This window comes from Paroedura picta, chromosome 5, assembly GCF_049243985.1.
Source record: "Paroedura picta isolate Pp20150507F chromosome 5, Ppicta_v3.0, whole genome shotgun sequence".
Taxonomy (NCBI): Eukaryota; Metazoa; Chordata; class Lepidosauria; order Squamata; family Gekkonidae; genus Paroedura; species Paroedura picta.
This window is the reverse complement of record NC_135373.1, coordinates 58,555,486-58,574,702: the sequence shown is the minus strand read 5'-3', so window position 1 is coordinate 58,574,702 and position 19,217 is coordinate 58,555,486. Positions and strand designations below refer to the sequence as shown.

The 19,217-nt window shown below is 46.9% G+C and overlaps 1 protein-coding gene and 1 long non-coding RNA gene across 3 annotated transcripts in view; both read right to left on the bottom strand.

The window, feature by feature from the left end:
• The window catches only part of ABCD2 (ATP binding cassette subfamily D member 2), a 41,301-nt gene extending 31,259 nt beyond the window's left edge, over positions 1–10,042 (bottom strand). Inside the window, exons 1-2 of one of the 2 annotated variants that reach the window (XM_077338201.1) lie at positions 8,864–10,042; positions 6,106–6,286 (exon numbers count right to left, since the gene is read on the bottom strand). In XM_077338201.1, the coding sequence (XP_077194316.1) occupies positions 6,106–6,286; positions 8,864–9,877 (1,195 nt within the window). In that variant the 5' untranslated portion in view covers positions 9,878–10,042. Of the gene's footprint in view, positions 1–1,347; positions 1,586–6,105; positions 6,287–8,863 lie in introns of those variants that run through there. The other variant, XM_077338202.1, reaches the window with a different exon arrangement.
• Positions 10,043–12,068: 2,026 nt separating this feature from the next.
• The window catches only part of LOC143837841 (uncharacterized), an 11,773-nt gene continuing 4,624 nt past the window's right edge, over positions 12,069–19,217 (bottom strand). The window contains exon 3 of the long non-coding RNA XR_013231106.1: positions 12,069–12,393. This is a non-coding gene — a long non-coding RNA (uncharacterized LOC143837841). The remainder of the gene's footprint in view (positions 12,394–19,217) is intronic.

Below are 19,217 nucleotides of genomic sequence, written 5' to 3'. Positions count from 1 at the left end.
CATTTATAAAAGTCACTTTGGGTCCTCACTAGTGAGAAAGACAGATGGGGGGGAGAGAGGGGGCAAGCAATGGAAAATCCCATGGCCAGGAGCAAGCAGCAGAAGGGTTTTCCAGCCTCCCAAAGATGGAAACTTTTTGGGAAGGAGTGCCAACCCTGCATTAAGATATCTGGGGTGGAGCCTGAGAAAGACAGAATCTGGGGAGGGGAAGTAGTTCAGCAGAAATGGAATCCCACCCAATCCACCCTCTAAAGTCATTGCTTTCTTCGGAAAGCTATAATCAAATGGAGAGTACACACAAAAAGAGGATGGTTCAAAATGAATGTAACAGCAGAAGAGAGAGTAGGTTCCTGTTTTCTTCAGGAAGCTAAACAGCCCCGGTCAGTACTGGGGTGGGGGACCACCGAAGAAGTCCAGGGCCACTACTACCCAGAGGCAGGCAATGGCAAACGTCTCTCACTAGGAAAATGCAGCTGCAGCAGGAAGAGTCAGACTGCTCACCCGTCTGCCCCAACGTTCCTCACTGCCCCTCGGATTTTCCCACTGCCCCCAGAAGGGGCATATTGCCCACTTCAGGAACTCCTGTGCTAAATAATGCCAGTTCAATCCATTCCAGAACCCATTTCCAAGTGGTTTTTGCCATTTCACACAGTAAAATCCAGCTGCAAAGTGCACTGAAAGTGGATTGAAAGTACATTATTTAATCTTCTCTGTATCGTTCCAACTGTAGCATACATGCTGCTGAAGTGAGCAGAAAAGAAAGTACATTATTTAGTGTGTGTGAAGGCCCCCAGGTTGGCATATTTGTGTGTGTGGGGGGGGTCCCAATTAGCACAATTAAATAAAAGTTCTCTTTCTCTCAGCACAAGTTGAAAACTCAACGCTCTACTGTTGTAGAGGGTTACCTGAAAAATAACTTTTTCTTCAGGATCAAATTGGCAGGGGTAAAATATATCCCATAATAATTCTTGTAAGCAGAGATATAAGCAAAGCAGCTCCAAGCATTTTCAGATGCAACATTCATTTTTCTTTATCCTAAATTCTCTCCTGCCTATCATGTACTGCACTGGCAAAAAAACTCATGATATCTATTACTGTATAGTTTTTTGTGGAGCCAGCCAATCTCTGGTATTCATGCCACTAGAATACTGGTTTTAAAGCAAGATAAAGAAAGACAAACGTTCATTGAAAAGGCCTAGAAAAGGCTTTACAGATACCAATGATGCAAAACAACACTTGCTCCACGGAATTAAGCAGAGTTGGTTTTTATACCAGGCTTTTCTCTGCCATAAGGAGCCTCAAAGCAACTTACAATTGTCCCTGCCCTCCTCTCCCCACAATAGTTACCTTGTGAGGTGGGTGGGGATGAGAGAGTTCTGAGAACTGTAACTGGCCCAGGGTCACCCAGCAGGCAGCATGTGGAGGAGGAGTGGGGAATAACACTGGCTCTCTAGATAAGAGTCTGCTGCTCTTAATCACCACACCACCTGCCTCTGAACTGAGCAGTGTTTCCTCCCATGCAAGGAGGCTCCTACTAATAACAGAAGATCTTCCGTTAAAGAACTTGTATCTGCAGAAAGTATGACTGTTAGAAGAACAGAGTGGTAGGACCCAACACACAGCTACCCAAAACTAGCTTTGGTTGCACACAAGTAATCATGTGCAAATTAGAGGCTATGGGTGGAGCTGTAGGCCTCCAGACAGTGCTACAGAGCTCAGATGAGTTCTGTGATCAGGCTATACAACTGAAGTATGCATGGATCAGGGTCAACCGTTTTACCTCTGGATTTCTAGAGATAACCGCTGTGGTTGCTTCTTTTTAAGCAGAAAACAGAGTTCTAAGCAAAAATAACCACGGGGCTTCTGGCACCTTAAAAATGAATGAAGTATGATTTTGGCACAAGCTGGCTTGTCAGGCAGGCAGTATATAAATTGAACAAATAAATATTTTAAAAAAGAAGCTTTCTAGAGCTGAGTTCACAGGACTGAGAAAATTCAAAAGTGTTTAATTTGATGTTAACACAAATATGCCATTGGGTAAGCATTTTTTATACTTAGGCTTGTTTCTTTCTTGCACTCACTCTTAGCTATTTCGTCTACTTCTCCGCTTAAATGAATTAGTATGGAGTTCCCCACACATGTAACGGAGCTGGCCCATCCCCTGTTTTATCCTAGGGAAAAGATTATATTATGCAATTAGAAGGACTTCTACCCATGGAGTGGAAAATTCACAGCATATCCCTTCCCATGGCAGCCCAAAATGTCCTCTAAAATCTGTTCCTGTAGAGGGGACCCTCCAAGCACGTGATTTGGGGAGCCCCACAAAGGAGAGCTGCAAAGTCTTCCTCTTCAGGCAGAAGTCTTTGTGTTGGTGGAAAAGCTCTGTTGGATCCAATCTGGCATGCTTTCAGAAGCCTCTACAGGTTGAATGGCATCAGGTTGAATGGCATCTATCCCATTCTAGTCTCCCGCTCTCTCTGTCATACCATAGCACACAGTATGGCAAAGATTCCAACGCTAGGTGGCATCCAGAAAGATCTTTCAGCCATTCAACTTGTTTCTTCAGGGACTCATGGAATTTACATCTTCAGCTGAGGAGGAAGAAATTTCTGCTGGTCTCCTCCCATTACAGAATCCCAGTTTGTCTCCAATGCTGTCCCCAAGGGTCTAATGACCTCCCCCCACCATGTACAATAATCAAAGGGCACAGTGGGTTGTCATACTACATTTGATTGCAAACTGCTCAGAAAGCCTTGTTATGGAGAAGTGCATGTTAATAATAATAAAATACTCAGGAAGATTTGACGGACTGGTCTTTTCCTTACACATACTCAAGGTTTGATTGCTATATTTGCATGGACAGGCCACTGAGTCATTTAAAGCTCTTTGCTCTGGTTTGTACTAGCTCTCTACTTGAATGTGACATGAGATTGTATAAGTTGATCAGTAAAGCAGGAAGAAGAGAGGAGACAGACCTGTCTGCTCAAACTCGGGTTGCATCAACATGTCCAAGTGGGTGGGAGCTATTTCAATCAACAAAGCTGCCAAGGGAATGGGTGCTGAATGCTTCCTTCACCTGCTGCTTCCCACTCATATAGCCTTTTTTCTGAATGTATTTCTACCTATTAGGTCTCCAAGGCTGAAAGTAAGCCTGGCTAGAAGAAAAATGGCTAGGAGAGGATTGCAAGCAGACAGTCACAAGCAAGGGTCAACGCTCCCTCTCACATATACTTTGATAACTAAAATCTCTCCTCATCCTAGTCTACACATTTGAAAAATACCAATCTGTCATTGTCATAGCTAGCTTGTACGTAGAGAACGTTTATATATCTGACAACTGTATATAGTAATGCTACTTTGGACATCACACAGAACCTTACAAGTAAAGAACCTGTGAAAACTGGAAAGGGGGGAGTGTCATTGCCCTATTCCTCTCCCCAATAGTGTCCATAACCTCTCCCCTTCCCTTCTCTTCTAGCCACCCATCAATTTATCTATTCTGTTTCTCCTCCTGGAAGCTTCTGCTATCTCTGACTCATTTACCCCCAGAATTTCAGTTTTCCTTTTTTAGCTTTTCTTCCTCCTCTCCAGTTTTACGTTTTCTTCTTCCTATCTGTTCTGTTATTAAGTCTGTCTCTCATAAGCTTCCCCATGCTGACACCAACTAAGGTTTGGAATCCATAGCAATGCTGACTGCAGGTTGCCTAGCAACCCCCAAAATGGCCACTGAGATCTCACAATGCATTATCACAAGATCTCAGTGGAACACCAAGAATCTGCTTCTTTAAGAAACAAAATTGCTTCTATTATTTTGGGGTTGTTCTAGCTCCCTGATGATATCTATACATAGATCTATATCTCTATAGCCCCCTGATAGATCTGACCACTGGGGGCAAAGGCCAGTACTAGACTGTCCCAGTTCCTCAGATTATTCCATCTTATGCCCAGTTATCCATCTGTTTGCCTTTTTTGCTCACCCAATGGGCCTGTGTGGGAACAGTTGTTATTTATTATATCACCATCATTGTGCATTATTGTTTGGGGAAGGTTTAATGGGAAATTTTAATGGTTTTAATGTATTGATTTGTATCTGAAATATTGTAAATCACCACAAGCCAGTTCTCCGAGAGCAGCGGTCATACAAATGGAATTAATAATAATAAGATAGACAGATGTATATATAGATATAAAATTAGACATAATAATGTTATCTTAGAGCCTCTTGTGGCGCAGGGTGGTAAGGCAACCGACATGCTGTCTGAAGCTCTGTTCATGAGGCTAGGAGTTCGATCCCAGCAGCCAGCTCAAGGTTGACTCAGCCTTCGATCCTTCCGAGGTCAGGAAAATGAGTTCCCAGCTTGCTGGGGGGTAAAACGGTAATGACTGGGGAAGGGAATGGCAAACCATCCCGTATTGAGTCTGCCATGAAAACGCTAGAGGGCGTCACCCCAAGGGTCAGACATGACTTGGTGCTTGCACAGGGGATAACTTTACCTTCACCTTTAATGTTATCTTACCAAACAATGCCTGCAATTTGGCCTCTGATGAAAGCCCAAGTCACACAGTCATTCTATGTTTCATATGATAGCAGTCTTTGGGGATACACTCACATAAACGAACTGGGGATTCATGGATCCAGTTGGCATTCCTGGATCCAGCTGATTTCAATTTTCATGATTCAAATGGCTACTGTCCCAACTGCTGTAATCACAGAATATGTCAACCAGCGTAGGATCACCTAATTCCCACATAATGCTTGCTCATACAATTGTGGATATTATAGAGATGGTCTCCAGATTGTGCTCCAGCAGCAACAACCCAAAAGTGTGATTGGATGTGTTGAAATTTCCTGAAAACAATTTGTAACAAAAAAGCAAATGACATTCTAGTCATAGCACTTCTTACTGTCCCAAACTGTTGATGTCATGTTCTTTCTCAGCATGGATCACTATTAATCTCTTGTGCGTGAAAAGAAATCAAACTCTTTGGCTTACAGCGACGTGAGATAGTTCTTACTTCCTGAGATGCATCTTCTAAGCATATTTACAGTGCAGAGTTACACCTTTCAAACTCAATGAGCTTCCAAGGTTGTAACTCTGCTTAGGATGCCCAGATAGAGGTGGCTGAGCTAGGATTGCTCAGCCAGAAACTCATGGTCTAGCCCAGATAACTTCCTGAAGTCTCAGGCTGCACAAAGTACATATATGAGCTTCCATAAACTATACAAGGCACTTTACATTAAAAAAATATTGTTATCATTGGTATACAAAAATTTCTCAAGGCAAGTCCCTCCCCAACAGGAATCTTTATTCTTGTGCTGTTTAAAACAAAGTTGTCTCCCTTTTTAATGTAATTTTTTTAAACCAATTACTTTAAAATAAAATAAACCTTTTATGACTGTTTTATGCTGGGAACCCCCCAAATTTATTTGCTTTGATCCAACACAAAAAAGCAGCATAGCCCTAAGAACACTTTCATGGAAGTAAACCTTATGGAACAGAGCTGAGTAAACCTACTTAGGTTTGCACTCTACATACTCTGGCTTTAGCAGATTAACAAGGACACAGCTCTTAGGGCTTCACAGTTAAAACTCTTTGGAATCAGGGCCATTTTTTATATTTAAAGGAGGAAAAGGTTGGAATCCTTCTGTCTCCCACACTGCAGTTCCAAGTAGAACTGGGTTCCTGGTGATTTTAAAAATATAAACTATTACATTCTAGTACACTTTGCATTCTAGTACAAACTATAGAAGGCATTGTACATCATTATTTTTGGACTGCCTTTCCCCACAGCTGCAGCATGACTGCAGGGGCAGTAAACTAAGTCTAGGGAACTCCAATTGGACTTACAAAAAAATCGTAACATGTAGTTGGGCCCTAAGGGAATTTGTTTCACAGTACCACATCAAAGCAGGAAGACTGTGTAATCTGTAGTTTAGATAACTCCTGATTTACTGTTTTATTATCCTCTAGACTTGTATCTAGCAGAACTACTGGAGCATACAGTTTTAGCCCTTGGGCATTGTCAAGTTTCTTCCTCCGACATCTAAGACAATCCACAATAAAACTGTCACACAAGTATCTCAAATTAAATAAATGTCATTACCGCCATCTGCAAATCCCGTTGCTGTGATGATAGGTACAGCCACCATAATCAAACCACTACTACTCCAGACATATTTCATCAGGAACTGTTCAAGCATGATGTACCATAAACGCTTGGAGAGAATGAGGTTCATTTGATCGGCCAGAGCTTTGTAACTTTTCTGGAGTTGGTTCATTTCTACCTACAGTAAGAAAACAGTATGAAAATGGACATGCTGACATAAAAGGGTACATATAGAGACACAGGCAACTGAAACAGAAATGCCTAACAAAACTAAATGACTGGCAATAGGGCTTGTATCCACACAAAACAGCTGAATTTCTTTAAATTGTCTCTCTCAGTATAAGCTTATGCATGTTTACACACAAGTAAGCCTCGCTATGTTCAAAGGGACTTCCTCCCAAATTGCATCCTTGGAATCTCAGCTGGCTTATAATGTATAGTTCCAGTAAAATCAACAGCCCCCGTTTGAGAGGTCTGGAAATGACATCTTCCCTCCCGCAAAGTGGGAAGAGGCAGTACAAGATGCGGAAAGCTGAATGAGAGAAACAGTAGATCACTCACAGTTCTGCTCTGGGTCACTTTGGATGCCACTCACAATGGCAACCTGCAGATCTGAGCATTGCCAAATGGACAGACTGTCAGACACCCACATAGCTTTTAAATTGCCACACTTAAACGTAGGAAACGGAAAAGCCCATTGGGCAAGACACAACGCCTCACTTTCACTTCTTGTCTTGCAGACAGCTTCACAGAGATAGTGGAAGATGACTGAGCTAAGGGTTGCAAAACACTTAGAAGAGTTATATTTTAGTCAGGTTTCAGAAGGGTAGTCCTGTGAGTCTGTAGATTCAAAGCATAGGCTGGAATGTAATCTTTTTTGCTTATATGGTATGATCACATCACTGTACAACAAGCAGGGCTATCTCCCAGGAAGCCTATGAGAAAAAGTTATGCCAGGAGGCAGTGCTTCGGTCACAATCACCCATACAGTGCCAAGGTTTAGGAGGCATTTTAACAGACACATCCAAGAGGCAGCATACTCTAGTCTGCAGTTCCACAGGAGCACGCTAATTTGCTCTTTCTGTAACAGGCAACTAACACTGAATGAGTGTAATAGGTGATGTAGGGGCAAGAGTTTCAAAACAAGATCCAAGTGGCCCAAGTTTAAATCCCATGGAAGCTTCCTCAATGACCTTGGGCCACACATTCTCTTTCTCAGCCTACATTATTTGACAAGGCTTTTGTGAAAAGAAATGGGAGGAGAGGAGACAGTTCTTTAGTTTCCCATTGAAGAGAAAGGCAGGGTATAAATAAAGTGATTTATAACTAAATATAAAAATTACTAAGCACCGATTGGCAGCAGCTTAGTGGGAAATACACCTGCCCATTGGTAGCTTAGCTTCAGTTCTTAGAGCAGCCTTTCTCAACTTTTTTACCACGGAGAAACCCCAGAAGTGACACAATCGTGCAGAATACGCCTGGGAAGAATAGTTGTGAAGATGCCACCCATCCCCTTCCCACCTCATCCAGGCCATTGTGGGGGGGAGGGGGTTGACATTGCCATATATGGTCATATCACCCAGTAAATGTTTAACCATTCTTTAAAAATATATAAAAAATTCACTCCCACCCATTCAGGAAACCCTTACAGGTCCATCACAAAACCCGGGTTGAGAAAGCCTAGCTTAGAGTGACAGATACTCGCTTCTAGGAAATCCAAAGAATCTCATGGAAGCCACAGTGGAAAAGAGTTGCACAAGAGTGCTGATGTGCTCTTACAATGACACTTCCACAGGAAAGTTCTCAATAGAATTACATCCAGTAGCTTTTTATGAAAATGTAATTAGTACAAGGTAAAAATATTTTAATGCAAACAATTCTTCCCTAAATAAAAGCAGCTTTCAAATCCATATATGCAACATAATATCCTTAACTTTGACTTTGAAATGAATTGCTCATTTTATGTAATTACAGTTGTTAAGGCACTTCAGCCTGGGCTATTTAAAGAGACTGCATGGACAGCATCTCTGCCAAACCATTCAAAGCAATGTCAAAGGTTGGGGTGGTTGCTGCCCATATTCAAGCAAAGTTTTCTTCAGGCTAAAAGGCGTAACTGCTAGATTATGCTTCTCTTTTAACCTATACATTTACAAAAAGTCCTAAAAGAAATGCATGAAAATGAAATCATGCTAGCAACTCAGCCTGAAGAAGCACGATGAGTCTAGGAAGGATATTACATTTGATAAATGGGAGAAAACTGGGGTTTTATTGTGGTTTCACTATCCAGATGGTCGAGAGCAAAAATCCCATAGGACTGGATTTGGTAGGGGGAAGAGGAGGATGGGGAAAATAACATGCAATTGCAGGACTGTTTGTTGTGAGCAACCCTGGCTATGCAATTGGTAGCTGAGATCATTATACCCTTTGTAGCCTGGACGGATTTCTCTAAGAACTCTCACCTCTTTTTCTAGCGCTAAAAAAGAGAACACAAACCCAACAGAATGAGCAGGAACTTAGAACGTAAACATTTTTCCATCCCCTTGCCCTAAAAATGCTGGTGCCTCCCTCCACCTTCTGATGGTGCTTCCCTCCAGCAAGCCCCTTCCCTAAAGCCAATGATGTAAACCAGTGTGGGTGTGAGAAGGATTCCCATCTCTTGGGAATGGGGGAGGGAAGGGAGCATCATTTCCGGCATCCGAGAGAGCCTGGAGCAGCCCACGGGTCCTCTCCTCTAGTGTCTTTTTGGCCCCCTTACCTTGTGCCCTCTGTAAAAGGCGATCTCCTCCACATTGGCGATGATCCGCGCGTGGACATAGCGCAGGTAACCCTTCCTGTGGGCCTCCTCGGCCACCAGCTTGCCAAACTTGGGGGAGCAGGCTTTCAGCACCTTGGCAGTGGCGTAGACCACCAGGCCGGCCAAGAGGGTGGGCCCGATGGGGCTGGCCCCCCGGGACCGGGCCGTCTGGATGAGGGTGTAGGAGGTGAGCAGCACGTCGAGGATGGGCTTGGTCAGGTTGGAGTAAAGATGAGCCACCGACTGGGAGAACATCATGATGTCCTCGGTGAGCGACTGGTCCGGGTTGGCCAAGCGGCCGTCCATGTTGATCACCTTGTAGTAGGTCTGGTCGGCGAAGTAGGTGCGGTAGGCGTGATCCACCAGGCGGGTGCGGAAGGCCAGGGCCAGCTTGCACTCCAGGTAGCGGATGGCGCTGTTGACGAAGGTGGCCGGGATGGCGATGAGCAGCCACTTGATCAGCTTGAGCGCGAAGCTGCGCGGCTTCTTCTCCACGATGCTCTTGACGATCTTGCCGTCCAGGCCGGCCACGTAGATGGACAGGAAGGTCCGCGAGACCAGGGCCGCCGAGTGGAGGCACAGCCAGCCCGAGTCGCGGCTCGCCAGCCTGGGCAAGAGGATCTTGCGGAGTTCCAGCAGCTGCCGGAAAAATGCCGCATCGGCCGCCGGCGACGCTCGCTCGGCCGCCAGCTCCGCGCCCTGCAGCGGCACCTGCGCCCGGCCACGCTCCCCTCCGTCAGCCCGCCGGCCCCGGCCGCTGCCCTGGGCGCCCGGACGCTGCTCCTGCTGCCGCTCTTGCTCCTGCTGCTGCTGCCGCAAGTCCCGCTTGCCGCCCGCCCGCCGAAGCTGCCGGCAGAGCAGCGGGCAGAGGAGCTTCAGCCCGTACGCCGCCGCCAGCAGGCACGCCGCCCTCCTGGCCGCGCTCGCCCGGCCCCATCGCTCGCGCCCGGCCGCCGCCTCCAGCACCGGGGTCATTTTCCCGCAGCAGGGCAGGGCACGGCTGCCGGCAGCGGCTCAAGGCGCGGCGCGGCCTCGGCCAGGCCCCGGGCGACACATCCACGCGGCCCCGCCGACGAGCCGGCCGGCCGGCGACACACGCAGCACCTCCACTGGCGCCCGCCGCCCATGCCCCGCGCGCCGCCCCGCGCCACAATAATCCCCCGCTGCCGCCCGCCGGGCCGCCGGCCGCCAGCGCCGCACCAAGCCCCGCCCCCTCGCCCGCCCATTGGCCGCCGAGCCCTGGGAAAGCGAGAGCCTGGCGCGCGGTGGGGGGAGGGGGGCGCTCGAGCCCCCCCCCCAGCCCCAGGCGCCCTCCGGCAGGGAGGGTTAGACGCGCGGCCGGAAGGAGCCCCCCGGGCAAAATCCGCAGGGGGCGCCTCAGCACACGCAGGAAAGCGGCGGCCGGTCTCTCAAGGTCAGTCTGGCCTGGCGCCCTCACGGCTGCTCTCCACCGTCGCGGGCTGCGAGGGTCTTCCCCCTCCCCGGCTGCCGGGTCCGGAGAGTCGGAGGGCGCCGGGGCTCACCCGGAGACCTTAAGCACATCCTTTGCCTCGCCGTCCTTCTCAAAACAGAGGCAAATACGAAGCTGCTTTAGCAGATCTCTGTTGGGACATGCAGCCAACTCTCCAGGACATCGAGGTTTTCCCTATCCCCTAGGGTCCGGTCCTTTTATTTTAAAATCCTGGGGAGTGAACCAGTGATATTCTGCTCGAGCCTGGGCAGCAGAAACAGCAGAAACATTTTCTTGGAACTACTATGCATGTGTTCAATGGACACGTAAGAACTGCATTGGGTCCCAAACCCACTGATTTCCACACCTCTCAGCCTGCTTCCAGCAATCACCCTGAATGCACTGGCTGTACTCAAGCATCACCTCACAACCACCTTTGCTCCCAATTCTTGACCAGGGAGAAACACCCAAAGGATTTCTATGAAGCATTCTTGAGATTGGAGTGAGTTCAGACCAGTACCCAGAAATAGTCCACTACAAACAACAGGCCCCAAGGAGATCACAATAGATCACCACCAGCTGTCACCTATGGCTCCCAGCTCCTTCCAGTTTAGTGCATCATCAATGATTGACAGCCCATCCCTGACAGTGATGCTTCCCTCTTGGGCCTTGAGTGGGGGCACTTCTTTGTTTGTTTACGTCAGTCAAGAATGCTCCCCCCAACCTAAAACCCCTTATCAACAACTATGGATGCATACCTAGGAAGCAGTAATAAACCCTCATACCACCTCTGGCCCCAGAGCCACTCAAAATTAGGATTTAATTGTATCAGACTGACCCTCTAGGATCATCTATTTGCACACCTTCCAATGCAATACATGCTGTTCTGGGTCAACAGTGCCCTTCTGTTTTCTACAGAGTGAAAACAGATCAGTTGCTGCACTCACAAAAAATAAAACTCAAAAATGGAATACACATCTGACAATATTCAGTAACCAGTGAGACATGCCATCTGCATTTGTCACCAGTCTTGCATGGGACCTTTCAAAGGATGCAGTAATCGATGTTAAGTACTGCTTTAAAACATCCTGGTACCTGCAAGTTAATGCCTCTGTGCACACAATATGTTCACTAAGCAGAACTGGGCTTTCTCTTGTGACAAGAGACTCCTGTCTGTCTAGAGACTGTCTGAGCAGCTCATGTGCCTAGACACAGTAATGGAAGGCCCACAGATGCTATTCTGGTTCTGAGGGGGGTTGGGGCCTGGTGGTGGGCAGTCACTTGATGGGGGAAGAGAAGCCTAGACTCTGATATGGGAGGCAACTTTTCTTCACAGCAATGATGAGACAGGGAGACATTGCAGCTTATGAAATGGTGTTCCCTACTTCTTTAGTTAGAGCCTCTTGTGCCACAGAGTGGTAAGGCAGCAGACACGCAGTCTGAAAGCTGCTCTGCCCATGAGGCTGGGAGTTCAATTCCAGCAGCCGATTCAAGGTTGACTCAGCCTTCCATCCTTCTGAGGTCGGGAAAATGAGTACCCAGCTTGCTGGGGGGTAAACAGTAATGACCGGGGAAGGCACTGGCAAACCACCCCGTATTGAGTTTGCCATGAAAACGCTGGAGGGCATCACCCCAAGGGTCAGACATGACTCGGTGCTTGCACAGGGGATACCTTTACCTTTACTTCTTTAGTTAAGGTGTGCGTACACATGTGCAAACATATCAAACTATTCTAACAACACCTTTGTGCCGTAACTTCCAGAATGTGCCAGGATGGCCACGGAAGTGTTTTTCAGCCTCCAGTGAGCAGCAGGATAGGAAAGCAAGGTCACTAAGCAGTGCAAAGGATTTCTCCATGGCTCTGGCTTTTTTTTCTTCTCCTGTAACCTCCTGCTACTTGGTTTGGGCTTTCTGTCCCAAGCACTCTTGCTTTGCTGTCTAGTCTCCTCTCACAAGGCTAGCTCTCCCTCTTCTGGTCACATGACTGCCATATCCTGTGCTGGTTTCTTAGTCTCATGCTATCACCAAGTCGGCCCTGGAGCTGAAAAATATAACGACCGAGTTAGTTGCAGCTCTTGGTTGAGTAGACAAATGATGAGCCCATCTGGAAAGGACACAGGCTCAGTGGAAGAACTCAATCCATGTATTAAAAGATCCTTGGTTGTGCTCTCATGTCTCCAGTTCACCCGTGGGGCTGGTTAGTCTTTGAAGCAGAGAACCTGGAGAGCTTGTGTCAGCCAGAACAGATGACAGCTGTTTCAGGCAAGATGAATCATTGCTCCCACTTCCTTCTATCCTTTTGTGTTGTATCGACTGTGCTGAAGGGAGAATGAAAAAGCAATATCCAATTATTTGCAGGCTTTGGGCCTTTGTGGGCTGCATACCAAACGTGTGTGTGTGTGTTTTGTGCAGATTTAAAGGCTGCATGCTTTCTCTAACTCTGACTAGTGTGTGCAAGAATATCCCTGCCTTAATTGCTTCTCAGGGCTGGCATTTTTCTCATCTTCATTTCATATTTATAAACCCACAGTTGTTTTCATTTCTTACATTATTACATCCATTCATTTTCATTTTCCTGTTGTTTCAATGCAAAACACACACAGTTAGGCTGTGACTTGTTTTCCATCCCATTTAGACAAAATCTTCAGGGCGTATATCATTTAGTGAAGGGGCCCTGCCTGCCAAGTAGCAGTCAAATAGGATAAAGGGCCCCCTTTTCTAGGCAATCAAAATTCTCTCGCTTTGACAGCAAAAGATGACATAGGACAGACCACTGGCAGGCTCAGCTGTGTAAGTGCATTGCTACAGTCACCCAAGTGAGTGCTGGATCTGTTCCCACCTGCCACCAGGTGGGAACAGTGAGTGAGAATGGTGTTGCTGAAGGTGGTATTGGCTGAGGGTGATGGTTTGGCTGCTGGGATACCTGATGGTGGAGTTTCTCTACAAGGCATTGGGAGAACCAGCGTGGAGTGAGAATCAGCAGGGTGTGGTGGTTAAAGCCTTGTTGTTGTTGTTATGTGCGAAGTCGTGTCCGACCCATCGCGACCCCATGGACAATGATCCTCCAGGCCTTCCTGTCCTCTACCATTCCCCGGAGTCCATTTAAGTTTGCACCTACTGCTTCAGTGACTCCATCCATCCACCTCATTCTCTGTCGTCCCCTTCTTCTTTTGCCCTCGATCTCTCCCAGCATTAGGCTCTTCTCCAGGGAGTCCTTCCTTCTCATGAGGTGGCCAAAATATTTGAGTTTCATCTTCAGGATCTGGCCTTCTAAAGAGCAGTCAGGGCTGATCTCCTCTAGGACTGACTGGTTTGTTCGCCTTGCAGTCCAAGGGACTCGCAAGAGTCTTCTCCAGCACCAGAGTTCAAAAGCCTCAATTCTTTGACGCTCGGCCTTCCTTATGGTCCAACTTTCGCAGCCATACATTGCAACTGGGAAGACCATAGCCTTGACTAAACGCACTTTTGTTGGCAGGGTGATGTCTCTGCTTTTTAGGATGCTGTCTAGATTTGCCATAGCTTTCCTCCCCAGGAGCAAGCGTCTTTTAATTTCTTTGCTGCAGTCCCCATCTGCAGTGATCTTGGAGCCCAGGAAAATAAAACCTGTCACTATCTCCATTTCTTCCCCTTCTATTTGCCAGGAATTGAGAGGGCCGGATGCCATGATCTTTGTTTTCTTGATGTTGAGTTTCAAGCCAACTTTGGCACTCTCCTCCTTCACCCGCATCAACAGGCTCTTTAGTTCCTCTTCACTTTCTGCCATTAGAGTGGTATCATCTGCATATCTGAGGTTGTTGATATTTCTCCCTGCAATCTTGATCCCAATTTGTGACTCCTCTAATCCCGCATTTCTCATGATGTGCTCTGCATACAAGTTAAATAGGCAAGGCGACAGTATACAGCCTTGCCGAACTCCTTTCTCAATTTTGAACCAGTCAGTGATTCCATGTTCAGTTCTCACTGTTGCTTCTTGACCTGCATATAAATTTCTCAAGAGACAAATAAGATGCTCTGGTATTCCCATCTCTTTAAGAACTTGCCACAATTTGTTGTGCTCCACACAATCAAAGGCTTTAGCATAGTCAATGAAGCAGAAGTAGACGTTCTTCTGGTACTCCCTAGCTTTCTCCATGATCCAGCGTATGTTGGCAATTTGATCTCTAGTTCCTCTGCCTCTTCGAAATCCTGCCTGTACTTCTGGAAGTTCTCGGTCCACATATTGCTGGAGCCTAGCTTGTAGGATTTTGAGCATAACTTTGCTAGCATGAGAAATTAGTGCGATGGTGCGGTAGTTTGAACATTCTTTGGCATTGCCCTTCTTTGGGATTGGAATGTAAACTGACCTTTTCCAATCCTGTGGCCATTGTTGAGTTTTCCAAATTTGCTGGCATATTGAGTGTAGCACTTTTACTGCATCGTCCTTTAAGATTTTGAATAGTTCAACTGGAATGCTGTCACTACCACTAGCTTTATTGTTGCTCAGACTTCCTAAGGCCCATTTGACTTCACATTCCAGGATGTCTGGCTCCAGGTCAGTAACTACCCCATTGTGGTCATCAGGGATGTTAAGCTCGCTCTTGTATAGTTCTTCTGTATAATTTTGCCACCTTTGTTTGATCTCTTCTGCTTCTGTGAGGTCCCTACCATTTTGGTCCCTTATCATACCCATCTTTGCATGAAACGTTCTCTTCATATCTCCAATTTTCTTGAAAAGATCTCTGGTCCTCCCCATTCTATTGTTTTCTTCTATTTGTTTGCACTGTTCATTTAAGAAGGCATTCTTATCTCTTCTAGCTTTTCTCTGGAATTCTGCATTCAATTGGGTGTATCTTTCTCTTTCTCCCTTGCCTTTCACTTCCCTTCTCTCCTTAGCTATTTGTAAAGCTTCCTCAGACAGCCATTTGATTTCTTTTGATTTCTTGCATTTCTTTTTCTTTGGGATGGTTTTAGTTGCTACCTCTTGTACAATGTTGCGAACCTCCGTCCATAGTTCTTCAGGCACTCTGTCTATCAGATCTAATTCCTTAAATCTATTTGTCACCTCCACTGTGTATTCGTCAGGGATATGATTTAGTTCATACCTGAGTGGCCTAGTGCTTTTCCCTACTTTCTTCAATTTAAGCCTAAATTTTGCAACAAGAAGCTCATGATCTGAACCACAATCAGCTCCTGGTCTTGTTTTTATTGACTGGATAGAACTTTTCCATCTTTGGCTGCAGAGCACATAGTCAATCTGATTTCTGTGTTGACCGTCTGGTGATGTCCATGTGTAGAGTCGTCTCTTGGGTTGCTGGAAAAGAGTGTTTGCTATGACCATTGTATTCTCTTGACAAAATTCTACCAGCCTGTGCCCTGCTTCATTTTGTACTCCAAGGCCAAACTTGCCTGTTATCCCGGTTATCTTTTGGCTTCCTACTTTAGCATTCCAATCCCCCACGATGATAAGCACATCATTTTTGGGCGTTGCTTCTAGAAGGTGTTGTAGGGCTTCATAGAACTGATCAACTTCATCCTCTTCAGCAGCAGTGGTTGGGGCGTAGACCTGGATCACTGTGATGTTGAATGGTTTGCCTTGGATTCGAACTGAGATCATTCTGTCATTTTGGGGATTGTATCCCAAGACTGCTTTTCCTACTCTCTTATTGATTATGAATGCTACTCCATTTCTTCTGCGAGATTCTTGTCCACAGTAGTATACCTGATGGTCATCTGAATTAAATTCACCCATTCCTGTCCATTTTAGTTCACTGATTCCTAAAATGTCGATGTTCAGTCTTCTCATTTCTTGTTTAACCACGTCCAGCTTGCCTTGATTCATGGATCTGACGTTCCAGGTTCCTATGGAATAAAAATCTTTACAGCATCGGACTGTCTTTTCGCCACCAGTTACTTCCACAACTGAGCGTCCTTTCGGCTTTGGCCCAGCCGCTTCATTCATTCTGGCGCTACTCGTACTAGCCGTCTGCTCATCCCCAGTAGCATATTGGACACCTTCCGACCTGAGGGGCTCATCTTCCAGCGTCATATCGTTATGCCTATTGGAACTGTCCATAGAGTTTTCATGGCAAAGATACTGGAGTGGTTTGCCATTGCCTTCTCCAGTGGATCACCTTTTGTCAGAGCTCTCAGCTATGACCTGTCCGTCTTGGGTGGCCCTGCACGGCATAGCTCATAGCTTCACTGAACTACGCAAGCCCCCTTGCCACAACAAGGCAGCGATCCTTGAAGGGGGGGTTAAAGCCTAGTGGACTCTAATCTGGAGAACTGGGTTTGATTCCCCATTCCTCCACAGGCAGCCAGCTGGCTGACCTTGGGACAGTTACAGTTCTCCTTGAGCTCTTGTAGCCCCACCTACCTCACATGGTGTCGACATTGTGGGGAGAGGAAGGTGCTTTAGCTAGCACAAGCAGGGTAGAAAAAACAACTCCTCCTCCTCCTTCTCCTCTCAAGATCTTGACTAGGCCCACAGAGGAAGCCTCCCATCTCTCCCCCCCCCTGTTGGATAAATAACTTCTCACGGTGGAACTGGCAGCACCCAGGACACCTTTGAAGGACATCAGGATCACACTTCTGGCCACTTCAAAAGGGCCTTCTGCTGCTCGTCTAGTCTTTCCACCATCTGGGAGATATACTTAACATTACCCATCAACACAGGACACCTGTCGCTGCCTGCTTCTCCTGCAGAAACGGACTGTCCTTCACAGTTCTGTTAATGCCCTGTGATCTTTGTGCCCCTGTTGATCAGGTCACTGCTGCCACCTTTTCCTCCCAAGTCTAGGGCATGCCCTGCCCACTCTATCTCATCAAGCCTCCAGGAGCTTGGCACCCCACCTCTAATGGGACTGGAGCTGGCACCCCACCTCTAATGGGACTATTTTAGCTGAATACTGCAGTCATCTCGGTGACGGTCTGGGGACCCTGATTGTTGCTGACTGCCACCCTCTGCACCACAGACCCCACTTCTCCCCTATAACATCTCTGCTTGCCATTATGGAGGTATGTACTCATCTACAAATACCTCCCGTCCCTAACCCGATGGAAAATGTGCGAGCTGTACTTTGCCTGCCTAGGGTTATAGCAGCAACTGTATGTCTGAGTTGACAAGGCTGGTTTGTTTCCCATGTAAATTGCAGTTTACAGACCAAGGATCCTCTGCTGTGGTGCAGAAAGCATAGGCATTTCCTTTGCATCTGGGGAAGGAATTTGCCTTGCCTTTGGTCTCCTTTGTGGCTGGGCTGGGGTAGCAGGAGGAAGAGTGATCCTGGAAGGTCAATCCGCCCCCGCCCCCGCTGTTGCTGCCTGAGAAAATTGTTGCTTTGAAAGGTGGACACCATAACATTAGACTAAGGTGACCAGATTTTAACATTGGTAAAGCGGGACACCATTGACTGGGGGGGGGGGGTCTCGATTAAAAATTTGGTCTATATGGAGCAACAAAAAGTTTCATAGAATGCATAGAATGCAGAAATAGTATTGTAATATATATTTTACTTGCAACCTAAGTACAATTTGCCAGGCGCCCCCAGATGTCCCTCCAAAAGTGGGACAATCTGGTCACCTTACATTAGACCCCTCTGAGGTCCTTCCCCTCTCCAAACCCCATCATCTCCAGGCTCCACCCCCGAATGTCCAGGAATTTCTCAGCCTGGAGTTGGCTACCCCAAGACAGGTCCACTTTAAGGCATTTACTCTTTCTTAAGTAGAAGTATGAAAGAAAGCCTTGGCTGCCTTTTGCTACAGATTATCTTCCACACTGTGTCAAATTTAACAGAATTATGAAACCAAAGATTTTGTTTAAATCAACAATGCCAAATTTTTGCTCTTGTTTTCTACATTGGGCCCAATCCAACTCTGAAATATTTCTGATGCAATGAAGTCACCCCCCTCCCCCCGCTCTACAGCTGGAATATAAATCCTTGCCCAAAGTGCCAAGGAGTTAGATGCAGATCCTTATAACTCCATCTCACGCACTGTATGATTGTATTAGCCAGCAGGCATGTGGCTGCAATCCACTTTCCTCTCCAAATGGGGCCCAAAGTGTCTTTTCCTCTCAGTTATAATCCTGTGAGATAGTTTAGCTGAGTGAGATTGACACAAAGTCACCCAGCAAGTTTACATGGCAGTGTGAGGATTTGAACCTGGGCCATTCAGGATTCTAGTCCTACCAATGCCATGCTAGATCTCATTTGTAGTCTGGCTGCCCAGAGGCAGCATAGAGTTGCCATCCTCCAGGTGGCAGCTGGACATGTCCCACTATTAAAATTGATTTCCAGACATCCAAGACCCATTTCCCTGGAGAAAATGGCTGCTATGGAGGAGGGACTCTGTGGCATTATACCCTGCTGAAATCCCCCTCTCTCAAAACCTTGCCCTCCCCAGGCTCCATCCCACAAATCTCCAGGTACCTCCCAACTCAGAGTTGGCAACTCTAAGGTGGTACCCCACCCTTGCATTTACTGACTCAGTTGGAAGGTACAATAAGAACAGCCCTGCAAGAGCTGACAGCCAGGGCCAGCAGCGCCAGAGACCTCCTGCAGCCTCCCCTAAAGCCCAGCACAGCAGGGGAGACTGCAGCATTTGCAGCAGCACAAGAGCAGCCACAGGAGACTGTAGTAGGGAATCAGCTAGAAGAGGTGGTGATAAGAACAGCCCCAGACAGAGAAACCAGATACAGGAAGTAGAAAAGAGCAGAGGTGGTTCCAACTCCACAACACCCAGTAGGCTGGAAGTGAGCTCCTGTAGACGAGGCAGGAGAGGGTGTGACAAGATTCAGGAGAAGCCCTTTGGCTCTGGCTTTTGACAGTCTACATGGCCTAGGATAGGAGTTCCCAAAGTGAGCGGCATGACCCGCTCCCGGAGGTGGTA